General features: G+C 43.4%; 1 protein-coding gene across 1 annotated transcript; it reads right to left on the bottom strand.

Annotated features, from left to right (window-relative positions):
* Nucleotides 1-9,559: 9,559 nt before the first annotated feature.
* LOC134069443 (uncharacterized) lies at nt 9,560-13,681 on the bottom strand. The gene is made up of 10 exons (XM_062525407.1): nt 13,446-13,681; nt 12,620-12,865; nt 12,354-12,495; nt 11,840-11,997; nt 11,588-11,731; nt 11,184-11,403; nt 10,974-11,066; nt 10,710-10,870; nt 10,372-10,575; nt 9,560-10,131 (listed from the first exon to the last, which is right to left on the bottom strand). The coding sequence occupies exons 1-10, from the start codon at nt 13,679-13,681 to the stop codon at nt 9,993-9,995; spliced, it is 1,743 nt and encodes a 580-aa protein (XP_062381391.1). The 3' UTR covers nt 9,560-9,992.
* Nucleotides 13,682-19,485: the final 5,804 nt, after the last annotated feature.

The following is a 19,485-nucleotide window of genomic DNA, read 5'->3' as shown; positions in this document are numbered from 1 at the left end:
TAATGTAAACATGACAAGGTATACCTGAGGTAGTTAATGAATGTAAACATGACAAGGTATACCTGAGGTAGTTCATTCATGTAAACATGACATGGCATACCTGAGGTAGTTAATTAATGTAAACATGACAAGGTATACCTGAGGTAGTTAATTCATGTAAACATGACATGGCATACCTGAGGGCCGATGGTGCTCCAGGTTCCGGGCAGCACTGGAGGACAGTAACAGCTCCGCTGCGGATGTGTTGGTCAAGTTGCCTCCAGCACAACAGACGAGCAGTTATACTAACCAGCACCCTCCCACACATATTTTGCATGAGCAACATTAGCCACAGTTGTTCTGTGTTGCTAAAATATATTTATTCAAATTCAGCTGGGTCATCGATTAACTATCTGTATTTCCTCTACCTTTCCTAGATATCAGACACACACACACACACACACACACATGCACACACACACACACACACACACACACACACACACACATGGATTTATACTGTAGGTGCAAAAACATGGTGATATTAGTAAGACGCTTCATGAAGCTCTCTGAAAACATTGTAATATCAGTGTCACATAAAGGTCTCTAAAGAAAAGCCATTCTGGCGCGTACAGCTCTCTAAAGATAAATAACACTTGAGCAAGGCACCTAACCCCTCACACACACACACACACACAAACACACACACACACTTGAGAAAGGCACCTAACCCCTCACACACACACACACACACACACACACACACACACACTTGAGAAAGGCACCTAACCCCTCACACACACACACACACACAAACACACACACACACTTGAGAAAGGCACCTAACCCCTCACACACACACACACACACACACACACACACACTTGAGCAAGGCACCTAACCCCTCACCACTCCATGAGCGCGGCTGGTTGGGCAGGCAGCTCACTGCTCTGGTTAGTGTGTGATTCACCTCACTGTGTGCTCACTGTGTGTTGTGTGTGTTCACTAATTCGGTTAAATTGGGTTAAATGCAGAGAACTGAATTTCCCACACGGGATCAAAAATGTATATATTCTATTCAGCTAGCTAAAGCTAAATACACATTGTAATGTTAGCAGAGCTCCACTCAGCTCTCTAAAGGTGAATACAGGTGGTATTTGTGGTGCATGACGCAGAGCAGATGCAGAGAGTATCTGCTCATTTGCATGAGCTGGGTTATGATCGCCAGCTAACTTTCCAGCTCCACTTCCTTTTCCAGAGAGCTTCTTTTGATCCCACAGCAGTATAGTGTGTGTGTGTGTGTGTGTGTGTGTGTCGCAGTGTGTGTCACACTGTTACCTAAGCAGTGAAGTAAGTGCAGTCATGTGATGTAGAAACAGTTGACTGTTTGGAATAAGAAATGAACGGAGTTCTGAGGACTTGTGACAATATGTGTGTGAAGAGAGTTTTTAAGTGTCTTCTCTCTTGTTTGTGATGAAAAAAAAGATATCTTTAAATCTCCACTGAAATATCTGCTGTGAGTGTATGATGTGTTGGGGGAGTCTGTGTACTCTAGTCCTTTAGACCTGTTCTCTCTATTCCAAACACCGCTCTCTCTCTCTCTCTATTCCTAACACTGCTCCCTCGCTCTCTCCACCTCTCTCTCTCTTTCTTTCTCTATTCTTCACACTGCTCTCTCGCTCTCTCTCTCTCTCTCTATTCCTAACTCTGCTCTCTCTCTCTCTCTCTCTCTCTCTCTCTCTCTATTCCTAACTCTGCTCTCTCTCGCTCTCTCCTCCTCTCTCTCTCTCTCTATTCCTAACTCTGCTCTCTCTCGCTCTCTCCTCCTCTCTCTCTCTCTCTCTATTCCTAACTCTGCTCTCTCTCGCTCTCTCCTCCTCTCTCTCTCTCTCTATTCCTAACTCTGCTCTCTCTCGCTCTCTCCTCCTCTCTCTCTCTCTCTCTATTCCTAACTCTGCTCTCTCTCGCTCTCTCCTCCTCTCTCTCTCTCTCTATTCCTAACTCTGCTCTCTCGCTCTCTCCTCCTCCTCTCTCTCTCTCTCTATTCCTAACTCTGCTCTCTCTCTCTCTCTCTCTATTCCTAACTCTGCTCTCTCTCTCTCTCTCTCCTCCTCTCTCTCTCTCTCTATTCCTAACTCTGCTCTCTCTCTCTCTCTCTCCTCCTCTCTCTCTCTCTCTATTCCTAACTCTGCTCTCTCTCTCTCTCTCTCTCTCTATTCCTAACTCTGCTCTCTCTCTCTGCTGACACATCAACTAATGGAGTTTTTTTTGTGATAGAATATTTATCTTTTTTTTTCTACAAACTGAATAATGACAGCTGTCATGTCACATGGTTTACATTTAGTCATAACTTCTCACAAACAGATGTGTTTATGAATTGATTTGAACTGAATATTTATTATTATCAATTTATTTTTCTTTTCAGAAACAAGCTGTAAGGTCAAATGTGTAGCCCCAGAGGTGGAAAACTCCAGTCCTACCACACATCTGTGCCAACCATTAATGTAAACCAGCTGATTCTAATTAGCACAACTCTCCAGCCAGGTAGAGCAGCTGATTGATGAGATCACCTGTGCTAGGTGCACAGGTAGAACCAATACATGGTTGGACTGTTATTCACTGAAGCTGGAGTTTTCCACCTCTGCCAAGCCCCAACATCCTGTCCTAATCCCAATCCTTTGTTTGGTCACAATGACGTGATTGGTGTTGAGCAGGGGCGGAGCCTGAGATGATCATTAACTTGTGCCTCTGAGATCTGAGCTGGCCTCACCCCAGTGGAAGCGAGGAGGCAGAGACATGAACGCTGGGATGCAAATGACATGGAAATGAAGACTCTACAGTTACTGCATCTGGACCGGCTACAGTATATAGACTCTACTGCATCTGTACAGGCTATAGTATACTGCATCTGTACAGGCTACAGTATATAGACTCTACTGCATCTGTACAGGCTATAGTATACTGCATCTGTACAGGCTATAGTATACTGCATCTGTACAGGCTACAGTATATAGACTCTACTGCATCTGTACAGGCTATAGTATACTGCATCTGTACAGGCTATAGTATACTGCATCTGTACAGGCTATATTATACTGCATCTGTACAGGCTATAGTATACTGCATCTGTACAGGCTATAGTATATAGACTCTACTGCATCTGTACAGGCTATAGTATACTGCATCTGTACAGGCTATAGTATACTGCATCTGTACAGGCTATAGTATACTGCATCTGTACAGGCTATATTATACTGCATCTGTACAGGCTATAGTATACTGCATCTGTACAGGCTATAGTATACTGCATCTGTACAGGCTATAGTATACTGCATCTGTACAGGCTATAGTATACTGCATCTGTACAGGCTATAGTATATAGACTCTACTGCATCTGTACAGGCTATAGTATACTGCATCTGTACAGGCTATATTATACTGCATCTGTACAGGCTATAGTATACTGCATCTGTACAGGCTATAGTATACTGCATCTGTACAGGCTACAGTATATAGACTCTACTGCATCTGTACAGGCTATATTATACTGCATCTGTACAGGCTATAGTATACTGCATCTGTACAGGCTATAGTATACTGCATCTGTACAGGCTACAGTATATAGACTCTACTGCATCTGTACAGGCTATAGTATACTGCATCTGTACAGGCTATAGTATACTGCATCTGTACAGGCTACAGTATATAGACTCTACTGCATCTGTACAGGCTACAGTATACTGCATCTGTACAGGCTATAGTATACTGCATCTGTAAAGGCTATAGTATACTGCATCTGTACAGGCTATAGTATACTGCATCTGTACAGGCTACAGTATATAGATTCTACTGCATCTGTACAGGCTACAGTATACTGCATCTGTACAGGCTATAGTATACTGCATCTGTACAGGCTATAGTATACTGCATCTGTACAGGCTATAGTATATAGACTCTACTGCATCTGTACAGGCTATATTATACTGCATCTGTACAGGCTATAGTATACTGCATCTGTACAGGCTATAGTATACTGCATCTGTACAGGCTATAGTATACTGCATCTGTACAGGCTATAGTATACTGCATCTGTACAGGCTACAGTATACTGCATCTGTACAGGCTACAGTATATAGACTCTACTGCATCTGTACAGGCTATAGTATACTGCATCTGTACAGGCTATAGTATACTGCATCTGTACAGGCTACTGTGTATAGACTCTACTGCATCTGTACATCACTTTCTGAGATGTTCATGGTTTGGCTACTTAGCAGATGCTATTGTCCAGTGAGTTACAGAATATAAACATTACAATAGTTTACATGTTTCTGTGAGTAAGCTGGTAAGCCAAAAATAGGCAAAATAGCATTAATGTAGGCTGACCCAGGTTCCTCTCTTATACGGATAGACAGATAGAGTCTTTATTGTCCTATAAGGATATTCTTCTTCACACATCAATCAACATTCCATAAAAGAGATAGCAGCATTTGATGTTCACATCACATATAACATATCACACACATCACACATCAGACATCATACATTGCACATTACACATCACACATAACATACAACATATAACATAACATATAATGTGACACCCACCATACACCCCCTCCCTTCTAGTTCCCCTCCCCCCCAACACAGTGCAAGTAAAAGTGGACAGTGCAGACAACATAAACACAAAAGAATAGAGGGGATGGATTATTGTCACCGGAGTTTGTTAAGTGCAGTGATGGCTGAGGGTACAAAACTTTTCTTGAAGTGTGCTTTTTTCCAGTCCAGGGCTCTGTATCTGCGGCCAGATGGGAGTAGGGTGAAAAACCGGTTCAGGGGATGGTCAGGGCTGCTTGCCATGGTGCGGGCAAGGCGTGTGGTGGCTGTGTCATTTGCATCAGTGAAGCTGGGGGTGGGAAGCTTTATTATTTTGGATGCTAAGTGGGAGATTTTAATGAGTTTGCTCTTGCTGGTGACATTAAGTATAGTGAAGAAACAGGGGGAACGGTAGAGCAGAAAGGGTTGGATGATGCTTTTGTAGAGTAGCAGAAGGAGGTGAGGGGCAACACAGAGTGATCTTAGTTTGCGTATGACATACAGTATATACTCAGTAGCCTATTTTACACCAATACATTTTACAAGGTAACAGTTTATTTATTTAAGGCGAGACATGGCAGGTGAAAACATAGATTCTTTTAGCAGGGCTCAATTTCGAGATTTTGTGCTAGTTTGCTACCTTAGCATGTATTCTACCACCCTACTACAACAACAAAGTCCGATTTGCTCATTTAGGTGTTTATTTCATGACATTTTGTCTATTCGCGCCTATATATTTCTCCACATTTCCTCAAAAGTTCCCATTCTAAAGTGTCATGTACTACCGCGACTGTGATCCAAATCATATCGTGTGTGACACCGTTGGAAAGCCTGTTTCTCCTACATGACACTATGCGATCCAAATATGGGCATTTCCTTTATATTAGCAACCAATCAAGACGAGTCTAAGCTGAGAACACATTTCATTGGCTGTGTTTCAAGGCTGTTTTCTCAAAAGTTTTTCCCCACACGCCATGCAAAGCATCTCCACTTCTGCAGCACCTACATACACCAAACTTTCCAGTCTTATTCCTAACTATATATATGGAAGATATTTACAGAGGGATTTGTTGATATAGCATTCTTGGCCTGATTTATATGACTTTATATGCCTAAAAATAGGGCGAAAATCAATGTTTAAGCCAATTGGCAGTATTTTCTGATTTACTGGATAACAAAAGAAGATATTCATAACACCCTCTGCAAAAGTTTTTTTTTATTTGATATATTAACACAACAAAAAAATCATTTTCAACCTGGCTTTTTCCAATGGTCAGATCCTTCGCATCAAAATATATGCAAATTGGCGCATATTTGATTAGATAGAGCCTAATAAGCATATTTAAACATAAAATTAAAGAAGACTTGCAATACATTTTTTTCTCCTATTTATGTGAGTATTCAGCTGGTAATGTTTCATGAAGATATCTTTACGTTAAAATGTGTCCCCTATTCACCTGTAGTGTCTCGCCAACATGATGTGTTCTCCTGAAGGGTCCACTCATTTCTATTACCTAAAGAGAGGAGAGGAGGTAACACTGTCCTGTGGAACATGTCAATGGGAGGCTGATGTGGACTGCTACTTACTAAATACTGGGAATAATTTAAAGAGCTCAAAGTGTCAAGCTGAAGAATTGCACCTATGCAGTGAGATAAAGAGAATCACATCCAACAGGTTTGACAGCCATGTATAGAGAGGATTCTTTGCTAGTGTCCATGCCTTTAAATATGAATTATGCTTAATTTATCCATTCAAACCCCCTGCTCATGATCTGGAGTCCTTCATTGTTGCTCAGGAAGAACCAGACAGTAAGCAGGAATGCAACTGATCTGAACAGCAAGCTGAACTACATGCTACAGTGTGTTTCATTTCAACATTTCACTTTGTTCACAGTGGTGTCTGATCCTGTAGTGGAAAGCTCAGTGCATGTGTCTGCAGGAGGATCAATTAATATGACGTGCCCCTTTACACCAAAGGAAATATATTCCAATCAGCCTTTTGTGGTGTACTGGATTAAAGGAATAATTCGGTATTTTACAATTGAAGCCCGTTTTCTGTATTGCCTAGCATGAAAACGAGTGTTTGACACCGTTTGCACTTGATTTTCGAAATCCCGGAAGTACTTTTCAGATACCTCACAACAGTGTGTGCCTAATATAACACAACAGAATTTGAATTTCACTCTGAAACTTGCTATAGAAGATTGTTGAAGACCAGTAACCACTTGGTGAGCTGCACATTTTTAAAAACGAACGTTTAGGAGTGTTTTTGAAGGACAGAATAGCCCATGCACAAAGCGAGCAATGTTAAAGCCATACAGAGCTCCATTCTAAAGCTGCTTAATTCCACAAACGGGCTCAATTGTCGAGATTTTGGTGTCAAACACTCGTTTTCATGCTAGGCAATCCAGAAAACGGGCTTAAAGTGTAAACCACAAAGAACAAAAGAGATAGAGGAAGAGAAAAAGAGAGAGGCCAACAGGTCCGTGTGACCTCTTGCCAAAGGAAAGGAGAGAAAAGAAAAGAGAAGAGTCGTACTCCTTCATCCTCAATATTCACTCCTCCCCACCTGGTCCCACAGTTCACTGGTCATTTGGTGGGACAATACAGGTGTGAGGTTCACACATACACTACAGTGGATTTCTACAACTGTGCACAGATACATTAGATTGCCATGAAATGATGATCAGACTGCTGCCCACATTACAAGTATCATCCAAACATGAATATATTACATTCACAGCAGCAAAAGCTCACACAGATGTAAATTAACAACAAAAGGCATTCAGCCTTCTCTACGTCAGGAATGCAAAAACCTGGCCTTACAAGTACAAAACTTAAAGTAAAGTAATAACACAAGTATTAGTCTGACCCCTGTTTTGTATTTTATATATGCTTTCATTCCAAAATGGTATACATCAGAATAAAGCTTAGACTGGGCTCTTTCTAGTAGTTCAGGCATTGGCGTTTGGATAGTCCATCCCTCCCTTAGGGGAGTAAGTGAGTACAATACACTGAATATGTACGTTTCACATTTTCACTGCTCTTTCTAATACTTCAGGCATTGGCGTTTTGTAGATGTAGAGTACATGAAACACAGGAGACAGATATTTGTATTGGCATCACCACACTTTTGTCTATCATAGACAAACTTTACTAGCCGACACTAAGTACAGTGACAACATGTATCATTGTTTTGCAGAGTGCATATACAAGAAAGAATATAGAAGAAGCCAGACACTAGCAGAAGGTGAAGAATATGGTAGAGTTTGGTTTGCCGTAAAAACATTACATAAACAAGGACAATGTGTGAGCTGTAACCTTATGACAGCAGTAACATACATACATGCAAATGATATTCATTATAAACAGTATAGACACATAATTTATTTATGTACATATATAGTATGTGAAGTGTATTAACATGTTAAGAGTAGTACATATAAGTGTATGAACTGTATTAACAGTGAGAGCAGTAGAATATGGCTCTGCATAGCTGCACTTAGTATTTTATACATGTTAATAGAATAGTACAGATGAGTAGGGTAGTGCTATTGTCCAAAGGCAATTTACTAAATAAAAGTTATAATATAATATATATATATTGCCATTGTGCAGAGTGCATGTGGAAGATGCTTTTAGAATCTAGCCAGAAGAACTCTAGCTTTACAGAGTGTTAAACATTCAAAGAGAGCCCATGAGTAACAGGGGCAAGGAAAAACTCCCTAGAATTGGAGATATACATAGGAAGAAACCTCAGACAGATCCACGACTCATGGGCCCAACCCATCTGCCTAGGGTCAGTTACAGTATTAGAGTAAAGTCATTTGTAGTATCAGAAAGTTGAAATAGTCCAGTGTAGGGAATAAATTGTCCATTAGTAATCCATTAGTAATTTCGGAAAGTAATGGGTCGCTAGGATGCGTGGGCCAGGGTTCCGGGCAGGGAACCACAGCAGGCGATGGTAGGACAGTCAGAGGAATGGGACTTCAGGTGTGATGAGGGCCAGGCACAAAGATGGCTGATGATGGTAATGGTTTATCTCACAGGTGATGTATAGGGAAAGGGAAGAGAAATAAAGTGGGTTAGTATTACTATACGTCATGATGGTTGGTATTATTAAGCATATGAATGGTGATATAAATTATTATACTATAGAGGGAAAGGGCAGAGGGGGAGAGGGAAGTAGAGGGAGTTGAATGACAGGACAGGGAGAGAAGGAAAGACAGAGAGTTGAGAGAGACAGAGGGAGAGGGGAGAAGAGGAGTTGTAAGACATGACACATGAGAAGTCCATGACAACACTATGCGAAAGCAGCATAACTAAGGCATGATGGAGGGTAGTCAGCACCTGCACAGGTGTGGTCAGTAGCCACCATGGGACGCATGACTGGGGCACCAGTCACACAAGCCCACAGCAGAAGTGGTCCGTTCCAATAAGACCCTGAGGTGGTTGAAGTTCCACACTGCACCATACCTACACATGCAAAGGAAATTCATTATGAACAGAATAGACAAATAATTTAAGTATGTACATATACAGTATGTGAAGAGTATTAACTAAATAAATTTACTAAATAAAAGTTGTAATATATATTGCCATTGTGCAGAGTGCATGTGGAAGATGCTATTAGAATCTAGCCAGAAGAGCAGGAAGGCAGAGAAGTGCAATGTGATGTGTGCTATATGGACAGATGGGGCAGTGGACATACAGAGCTGCATACACAGAGGTATACAGTTAAGAACAGAGTAGAGTTGACACTTAATATATGAAATATAAACAAGCTCAGTGCATTAGCTATACCATTGATAAAACAGAATCATCCATTATGAACAGCATATACTGATAACTTAGCTATTCAAGTTGAAAATATTTCTTGATTGGAAATGTAGATCAGAATGTCTGAAGGCTGATGCAGGGCAGGCTTCTTTCCAGAGAGGCAGGGAGAAGGTTTCCAGGTGATTGTCTTTAGATGTGAAGATGGAGCCTGCAGGGCTGGCCAAGACAATTCAGTTACATTTCACCTGGACCGGGACATGCAACAGAATGTCTGAAGGCTGATGCAGGGCAGGCTTCTTTCCAGAGAGGCAGGGAGAAGGTTTCCAGGTGATTGTCTTTAGATGTGAAGATGGAGCCTGCAGGGCTGGCCAAGACAATTCAGTTACATTTCACCTGGACCGGGACATGCAACAGAATGTCTGAAGGCTGATGAAGGGCAGGCTTCTTTCCAGAGAGAAGATGTGCAGTTCACATGCTTAGGAGGTGAAGATAGAGGCAACAGAATGTCTAATGGCAGATGAAGGGCAGGCCACTTTCCAGAGAGGCAGAGAGAAGATGTGCAGTTCACTGGCTTAGGAGGTGAGGATGGAGGCAACAGAATGTCCAATGGCAGGGCGGATGGGCAGATGAAGGGCAATTCACTGGCTCAGGAGGAGTTTGACCGTGTCATGGTCCGAGGGGAGCCTCTGCAGAATGATTACTGGCTGTTTGATGCCAGCGTGATGGGACACTCCCTCAGAAGACTCATGCCTGACGCCTTCCCCAGAAGGCTCAGTACTGCGTAACACAGTACATTATAAGAGTTAGGAGACACACAGAGAGCATTAGACTTTCAGTGTGCCTAAATATAGGTTATGGCGTGCCTGAATATGTTGGCAAATACAACACATGCTCACCTTGCTTTACTCACGCTGCTCAAATAGACAAATAGATAGATAGATAGATAGATAGATAGATAGATAGATACTTTATTGATCCCCATGGGGAAATTCAAGAAGAAATATAACACATGCTCACCTTGACACTTCACTCATGCTTCTCAACAGCTGAGAGGTCTTCACAATGATGTCACACCTGGTCTCTCTGTAGCGCTTCTTGGCTGTTTCCTTGGAACTGGTCAGGTAGTTGGTCAACAATGACCTCTGAGTGTCCGTCAGGCTCTTGGCTGCCGTCTCAAATACTCTCCGTGCTGTCTGACAGTTCACTGTCGGGAGTTTGTATCTAAAATGCAGTTTAAACATTATGTTAGAAATGAATCAACACATGTCATCTAAGACAGGAGTTTGAATTCAAAATGTAGTTTGAACATTATGTTAGAAATGTATCATCAGACATAGAATAAGGGAAATGATTACTTTAAGTGTAGCTGAAACAGGTCATTTGATGGGTTGCCAATTGCCTTCCCTGCCGAGGAGACAAGGAACCTGTGTTCTGCATCAACCTTTTCTTTCTTGGTGCGTTTCTTGTTGAATCTCAGGAGCTGTGGACGTACCCATCTGTAGTACAGATCAAACCACTGTTGGCAGAGGAGAGGAGGGAATTAAGATTATTTTTTACTGCTGTTGAACACGTTCTGACAGGTTGTCACAGGAAATGGGATTTCACTGATTTGAACTTACCCGCTCCTCCTCCTCCGACAGGGCAAACACATGATCCTGCACCCCAATGACATAATGCCCATCGCACCCTCTCTTGGAAAGCCACTCTGTGACCTGTAAAACATGAGGATAACACATTTAGTAGAGTTAACGGCTAAAATGTTCAATGAAATGAAAATGAAATGAATGAAAATGGACCAATTGAGAACAAAATAACACAGAAACCCTCACAGTCATGCGCTCCACCACTCTTGGTAGTTGGAGGTGTTTGAGCATGATGACCGCCTGAAGGTACTGCACTACCAAGACGCACTGGCCTGGCTCCAGGGTGCCTGGGCAGCGGTCAGACAACGCGTCCAGAACTGCCAGGAAGTCCTTTTGGGCCGCCCCCAGAACAGCCCAGCATTCATGTGGTCGTAGCTGCCGTTGGCTGCTAGTCAGCAAGTCATGCCTATGACCAAACACATCAGCTGGAACAGGTCATATTACAGCTGGCAGGGAGAGGACTAGCTGTTCAGCAAGTCATGCCTATGACCAAACACATCAGCTGGAACAGGTCATATTACAGCTGGCAGGGAGAGGACTAGCTGTTCTGTAGTGGAATAATTCACATGGGTACAAACACTTCAACTGACCTCTTTTGGGTGATCTCTTTGTCCACCAGCTTAGAGGTGGCCTTCTGCAGAGAAGCAATGAACTGAATAAAGTCCTTGCACTGGGCATGGAGGGCCTCATCATCTTGCCACAGGTTGGTCAGTGTAGTCTGGAAAATCAGGAATCTGTCAGAGAAAGTACAGGAATTTAAGTATGTACATATCACAATAACAACATTTACATGTATTGTCTACACTGTTGATATCATCATAATAAAAAAAACTGCTACCAACTTCTTCAAGCTCGTCAGGTAGTTCCTTTGCGTTTTATTTTTCAGTTTTACCCCAGAGAGGACACGTATGTACTGTCTGAGCTTCTCTCTGTCCTTGACAAACTGCAAGGATGGTTCCTCAGGGTTGATATAGTAGAGGTACCGGGATACATTTGTAACCTGAAAATCAAAGAAACAATGTTAAACCAGAAAAGCTCTCCGAGAGCACAGCACCAAGCGAAAACATAACCGCTTCCTGGATCCGGACAATGATCCGGATCACTCCCAAAATGTAATGGTCTCTTCCTTTGGGTCATTTCAGACCTTCCCTGAAAATGTCATCGAAATGCATCCATAACTTTTTGAGTTATCTTGCTAACAAACAGACTAACAGACAAACATACAAACAAACCCAGATGAAAACATAACCTCCTTGGCGGAGGTAATTACCTTCTAATCATGACTGTTGCTTTAACTTTTATTAACCTTTCTAATTAATGTCTCTAATGAACACTGTGTGTAATGATGGTCTTTACCTCCTGTTTGAAGTGTTTATTGAGGAGATCTTTCCGTAAGTGCTTGCCATAGTTTCTCAGCAGTGGATGGTTCAAATCATGCTTTTTATAAAGGCCCTTCTCAAGCATGTTCTGCTTTGTCGGGTTGGCATACTTCACTTCACTGCAATGTGGGACAAGACTTTTGTTATAATAGTGCACAATTATGATTTAATGTGAACGACACTGAAAAGCACAAACCATCAAATTGAAGTTGTGCAACTGAGACTTCTAATTTAGACTCTCACCGTTGAAACACCTCTCCCTCCTCTCCAGACGACTCTCCCTCCTCTCCAGACGACTCTCCCTGGTCTCCAGACGACTCTCCCTCCTCTCCAGACGACTCTCCCTCCTCTCCAGACGACTCTCCCTGGTGTCCAGCCGCAGTCTCAGGTGGCTGTCTGGTGGATGGTCCGGCCTCAGCAATGTCATGGCGCAGAGCGGGGGGGACATCAAGCACAAGCATATGACGGCGCTCCAGCTCCACAATCAATCTTTCAGGAAGGAAAACAAGAACCCAAATGAAAGGCTTCTGAACTACAAAAAGCACACACACACACACACACACACACACACACACACACACACACACACACACACACACACACACATAGCACAGAGCTATCAACCAGAACAATAGGAGGGCCATTAACCAAAACAAAGCTTGTGGTCCATTGGGTGATAGACATGAGCAGTTCCCATCACTAATCAATGACCTATTCACTTCTGACTGAGAGAGGTGATAATGGAGTGATTAGCTGAAATACATTCCTACATGGCAGTTGGAACACAGCATTTTCATTTTATGTATTAAGGCCTTCAAAACAAGCTGAATGTGATAACTCTGATTAAACAAAGAGTAATGTGGACGCCACCAACATTTGGAGTGGATCTGGACTTTCTGAAGGACTCCATAACTGAAACATTTTAACTGAGTGACGTGAGCTGTGGCAGGACTGGACACTGGGACAACTCTCACTAAACAAAACATTTTAACTGAGTATAGTGAGCTGTGGCAGGACTGGACACTGGCACAACTCTCACTAAACGAAACGTATTGTGGACGCCACCAACCTCTGGAGTGGGTTTTCATCCGCCATGATTTGAGTGATGACTCCATAAGGAAAAGCTCTGCCATTCTTCATGAGGTCCCAAACGTCCGACTCTGCCTGAACAACCACGGCCGCAATGTCTGCCTCAGTGCTCGCCCTCATACAGGAGGAGTGCAGGTGGGCAGGAAGGCTCTCTTGGGTTTTACGGCAGAGTGGGCAGAGAAGGCAGGGCCTCTTTGCAGCTTTCCTTGGAGCCATGGAAACTCTGGAATAAAAAATAAACAACATACAACTCTGTGACTGAGCAAAAGGTTCAAACGCAAAACACTAAGACTTACAAGTTACACAGTACAAATAATACAAATTCTTCAGGTGAAAGCCTAAGGAATAAATGCTTCTCAGTGTAGCAATGAAAATTGCTGTTTTGTGGCTTCAGGTGAAAGCCTAAGGAATAAATGCTTCTCAGTGTAGCAATGAAAATTGCTGTTTTGTAGCTTCAGCAATGAAAATCGGTGGAAGAATAGAAGGCAGGATGTCTGTAGACGTTCTCTCTTGTCTCAGTCTCGATTGACACTAGTTCACCTGTTGTAGATGGGCTGGGTTATGTACAAGTTAGCTCCACCCATCAACAGTTATCTCTTAGGTCCTCTCTGTGATGTTATAAGGCCGGCACTTGTCCCACCGGCCACTCATCACTGGACCTCTGACGCTACCCGCTGCAGACTGTGCCAGAGATCTACAGACAACCGAGAAATCCTGACTTCTATTCTTCTACTGAAAGCATTTTTTATTGATTTCACCTGAAGCCTCAAAACAGCAATTTTCATTGCTATACTGAAAAGCATTTATTCCTTTGGCTTTCACCTGAAGCCACAAAAAAGCAATTTTCATTGCTACTGATTTTTCTTCTTTTTCTTTTTTTACTTTTTTCTTAGGCTTTCCCCTGAAGCCACACAACAGCAATTTTCATTGCTAAACTGAAAAGCATTTATTCCTTCGGCTTTCACCTGAAGCCACAAAAAAGCAATTTTCATTGCTACTGATTTTTCTTCTTTTTCTTTTTTTACTTATTTCTTAGGCTTTCCCCTGAAGCCACACAACAGCAATTTTCATTGCTACACTGAAAAGCATTTATTCCTTCGGCTTTCACCTGAAGCCACACAACAGCAATATTCATTGCTACTGATTTTTTTCCAGATTTTGCTTCAATCAATCCTGAGAGATGGCTCCAGGCAAAGCTGTATCCAAGCTCTATCTGCTGTGCCCACTGTGTCTTCACACGCAGGAGTCCCTGCCGGACCACCTGCGTAGGGCCTGCTTGAGGAACAGCAGTGAAGCTGCCATCGCTGACGCGGTTGAAAAGGCCGAGTTGGATGTTCAAAACCTCCTGAGGAATGGCAGAACTTTCCCTTTCGGAGTCCTTGCTCAAATTATGGAAGGTGAAAACCCGACTCAAAGGTTAGTGGCTTCCACATTACTTTTAGTTTAATCAGCATTGTTCCAGGGTCCAGTGCTGCCCACAGTATGGCATGTCACAGACTTTGTTTGGTTGACCTGATGTCTAAACTTCCCCTGGGGATTTGAAAAGGTGTTCCAAACACAACATTTTGCTAATGTTTTTCAAACTTTTATGCAACCAACACCTTTGATTCCAAGGTTCAAACTTAAAAAGTTTTGGGTAGATGTATTTATAGCAGGATTTTTTCACAAGGCTTGAAGATCTTTTTTACATAGTTGTGTTTACACTGAATTATAATATAAACTGATTTCATTACATCCACTCTACTCTCATATCATTATTGTTGAGGTCTTTTAAAATATAACCATATGTGTCACTTCTGCATAGATGTGTTTAATGAGATGAAACACTTAAAAATGTCAAGGTGTAGCAGACTGCCTCAGACAGTCTGAAAGGCCCCCGGACCTCTGAGTGTTAATGAGCCTATTGTTCTGGTTAATAGCTCTGCTGGTGTGTGTGTGTGTGTGTGTGTGTGTGTGTGTGTGTGTGTGTGTGTGTGTGTGAAATGCTTCCGAACTCCAAACTCATGTGTTCTTCCATCACAACCCCATTTTCAAATCTCTTGTTTTCCTTTTTGAAAGTTTGATTGAGGAGCTGGAGCGGCATCACATGGTTGTGACGGATAAGCCAATGACCAGCCAGCGACGTGCCTCTGCTCAGACACTGCCCAATGCCAGAGCTACTGCTGGACCCAGACAGACTGCAGACAGTGAGGAGAGTAGTGAGGAGACTGTTTCAGATGAGAAGTCGTCTACCCCGGCCAAGCAGATGATGCTGGAGAAGGGCCTTCATCAGAGACACCCCCTGGATCACCCACTGCTGGACGCCTTCTCCAGATACCTCAGGGCTGACCTCCACAGCAGCAACTACGCACAGCAGGTGGGGGGGGGGGGGGGGGGGGGGGCACTCCAACTGTCCAACACTGTTTTTAGAATCAGAATCTGATTCGGCTTCATTGGCCAAGTTTGCGTAAACAAACTAAGGAATTTGAATCTGGCTAATCTTTGCTCTCAAGTACAACACTCAACAATAGCATAAAAAGAATATAATTCAAATAAAATAAGAAACTTGATGAAGAAAACAGTTATGGCTTGAAGGTAATTGTAACATGGCCTTATTTATGTTCAGGTTGGAAACGTTGCAAGGTATCTGCACTATGCAGATCCAGAGACACCATCACTGCAGTTTGTGTACAGCAGAGAGAAGCTGCAGCAGTACCTCTGTGACCTCTCTGAGGCAAGGCTAAAGAAGCAGACACAGCTGAACTACCTGAAGAGCCTGAAAAGGTTGGTAGCAGTTTAACCTTTCAGCCAAGCCTCTGTATTTTGATGTGCATTTGCATCCGAACCTTACTCACGCTGCATGAGCGGTTGCTAGTACATGTGCATACTTACATCCTCTCACTCCCTCTGATAGATTCCTGCATTTCCACACCGTCCAAACCAACCTCAGAAATGAGGACTTGCCGCTCCATAAGGAGTGCATCCACTTCATTGACCTCATTGGCTCTTTGCAGCGCATCCTGTTAAAGCAGACCAGAAATGAGATCATCCAAATGAGGTTTCATTCATTGGATAACTGGTCAAGAGCTGCTAGATGTCTCTCTCCTGCTGTAATGATTTGTTTATTCATTTGATATTTTTATTCTCATAGGCATAGCATGTTGACCGGTGATCAGTTGTCAACAAAGGACTGCCTGTGTGTATTGGAGGTTGCTAAGAAGGACTTCTTGGCAATTATGGATGACCTCTCTGACGATGCTTGTGAGAGGCTGGAGACTGATCAGTACCTGCTTGTGCTGTACTACCTTGAGGCCATCATAATCCTCAAGCACCTCCAGCGGCCAGGCGTTGTGAAGAACATGACTGTGAGTGTTTCGGTGTTATTTTGCTACATGTCCCTCTGATATTTTGGCCATTAATTCTACTAATTAATGTGATGTCCTCCTCTTTTACAGGTCAGGGAGTGGCGTGCCAGGAGAGAACATAATTCCCATTTTATCATTGGGGTGCGGGAGCACAAGACGGCCGCACAGCAAGTGGCCTCGTTTGCCCTGACAGTAGAGGAGGAACACGTAAGTGAACCGCTTAAATACAGGTTAAATGCAGCTTAGATACTGCTGTGGCCTTCAAACAGAGCAAAGATATTCTGTTGCCTTCTCTGATGCTCTGCCATTAGAAAGCATACAGGTTTACACAGCTCAGTTCCATTTCCTTTGAGAACTGGTCACAACATCATTTCTGTTACAGCAGAGTGTAATCTCTTCTCCTCTGCCAACAGTGGTTTGATATGTTCTACACACTGGTGCGGCCACAGTTCTTGAAACCCACCAGGAAACGCAAGAGGGGTGTGGAGGACGAGGTGGATGGAGAAGAAAGATTCTTCATCTCCGTCTCAGGGAACCCCATCTACAGCGCCTCCACACACCTGACCCGGCTGCACCGAAGGTACAAGCTCAAGCCAGTGACCAGCCAGGTAGCACGCAGAGTCTATGAGACAGCCACCGAGGGCCTGGGAGATTCTGAAAAGGCAGATGTGGCCGACTACCTGACGCATACCAGCGCAACAGCAGATAAGCACTACCGCATCAAGACGCCCGGACATGCTGTGATGGCTGCAGTCATTGTGAAGGGCATAGCTGCTGTCTCAAGGTGAGCATGTATTGCATAAACACAACTAGGTACACCATAATCTTTTCTCTCATTTCACGCACCCATACAAACTATTTTTATTCCATTTTTCTTGCTGTTTGTTCTCGGATACCAGGCTTGAATCCTCTGGGGAAGGAACCAGCCGTGCGTCTGTTGGGGAAGGAACCAGCCGTGCGTCTGTTGGGGAAGGAACCAGCCGTGCGTCTGTTGGGGAAGGAACCAGCCGTGCGTCTGTTGGGGAAGGAACCAGCCGTGCGTCTGTTGGGGAAGGAACCAGCCGTGCGTCTGTTGGGGAAGCTAGTAGCCGCAGGACCCGCAGCGCTGCCCGTTCTGCTACTGCTGTGTTGTCAGGAACAAGGAGGGCCAGGAAGTGACCAGAAGCAGATGTGCTTGCCAGCCTGGGAAGTCATTCTGTTGCCTCCATCCTCACCTCCTAAGCCAGTGAACTGCACATCTTCTCTCTGCCTCTCTGGAAAGTGGCCTGCCCTTCATCTGCCATTAGACATTTTGTTGCCTCTATCTTCACCTCCTAAGCATGTGAACTGCACATCTTCTCTCTGGAAAGAAGCCTGCCCTTCATCAGCCTTCAGACATTCTGTTGCATGTCCCGGTCCAGGTGAAATGTAACTGAATTGTCTTGGCCAGCCCTGCAGGCTCCATCTTCACATCTAAAGACAATGACGTGGAAACCTTCTCCCTGCCTCTCTGGAAAGAAGCCTGCCCTGCATCAGCCTTCAGACATTCTGTTGCATGTCCCGGTCCAGGTGAAATGTAACTGAATTGTCTTGGCCAGCCCTGCAGGCTCCAGCTTCACATCTAAAGACAATCACCTGGAAACCTTCTCCCTGCCTCTCTGGAAAGAAGCCTGCCCTGCATCTTCCTGCAGTCATTCTGATCTACATTTCCAATCAAGAAATACTTTCAACCTGAATAGCTAAGTTATCTGTATATGCTGTTCATAATGGATGATTGTGTTTTATCAATGGTATAGCTAATGCACTGAGCTTGTTTATATTTAACATATTAAGTGTCAACTCTATTCTGTTCTTAACTGTATACCTCTGTGTATGCAGCTTTATGTCCACTGCCCCATCTGTCCATATAGCACACATCACATTGCACTTCTCTGCCTTCCTGCTCTTCTGGCTAGATTCTAATAGCATCTTCCACATGCACTCTGCACAATGGCAAAATATATATTATAACGTTTATTTAGTCAATTTATTTAGTTAATACTCTTTACATACTGTATATGTACATACTTAAATTATTTGTCTATTCTGTTCATAATGAATTTCCTTTGCATGTGTAGGTATGGTGCAGTGTGGAACTTCAACCACCTCAGGGTCTTATTGGAACGGACCACTTCTGCTGTGGGCTTGTGTGACTGGTGCCCCAGTCATGCGTCCCATGGTGGCTACTGACCACACCTGTGCAGGTGCTGACTACCCTCCATCATGCCTTAGTTATGCTGCTTTAGCATAGTGTTGTCATGGACTTCTCATGTGTCATGTCTTACAACTCCTCTTCTCCCCTCTCCCTCTGTCTTTCCTTCTCTCCCTGTCCTGTCATTCAACTCCCTCTACTTCCCTCTACCCCTCTGCCCTTTCCCTCTATAGTATAATAATTTATATCACCATTCATATGCTTAATAATACCAACCATCATGACGTATAGTAATACTAACCCACTTTATTTCTCTTCCCTTTCCCTATACATCACCTGCGAGATAAACCATTACCATCATCAGCCATCTTTGTGCCTGGCCCTCATCACACCTGAAGTCCCATCCCTCTGACTGTCCTACCATCGCCTGCTGTGGTTCCCTGCCCGGAACCCTGGCCCACGCATCCTAACGACCCATTACTTTCCGAAATTACTAATGGATTACT

The sequence above is a fragment of the Sardina pilchardus genome, chromosome 21 (genome assembly GCF_963854185.1).
Source record: "Sardina pilchardus chromosome 21, fSarPil1.1, whole genome shotgun sequence".
NCBI lineage: Eukaryota > Metazoa > Chordata > Actinopteri > Clupeiformes > Clupeidae > Sardina > Sardina pilchardus.
The sequence above is the reverse complement of the archived record's forward strand: the minus strand, read 5'-3'. Positions and strand labels throughout refer to the sequence as shown.

What these genes read in the sequence shown, in the direction of transcription:
- LOC134069443 (XM_062525407.1), bottom strand. Translation starts at nt 13,681, where the DNA reads ATGGCTCCAAGGAAAGCTGCAAAGAGGCCCTGCCTTCTCTGCCCACTC. An exon ending in TACCTGACGAGCTTGAAGAA is followed by an intron (nt 11,732 to 11,839) that starts GTTGGTAGCAGT and finishes TTTCTCTGACAG; the next exon opens with ATTCCTGATTTTCCAGACTA. An exon ending in TGTCGGAGGAGGAGGAGCGG is followed by an intron (nt 10,871 to 10,973) that starts GTAAGTTCAAAT and finishes CTCTGCCAACAG; the next exon opens with TGGTTTGATCTGTACTACAG.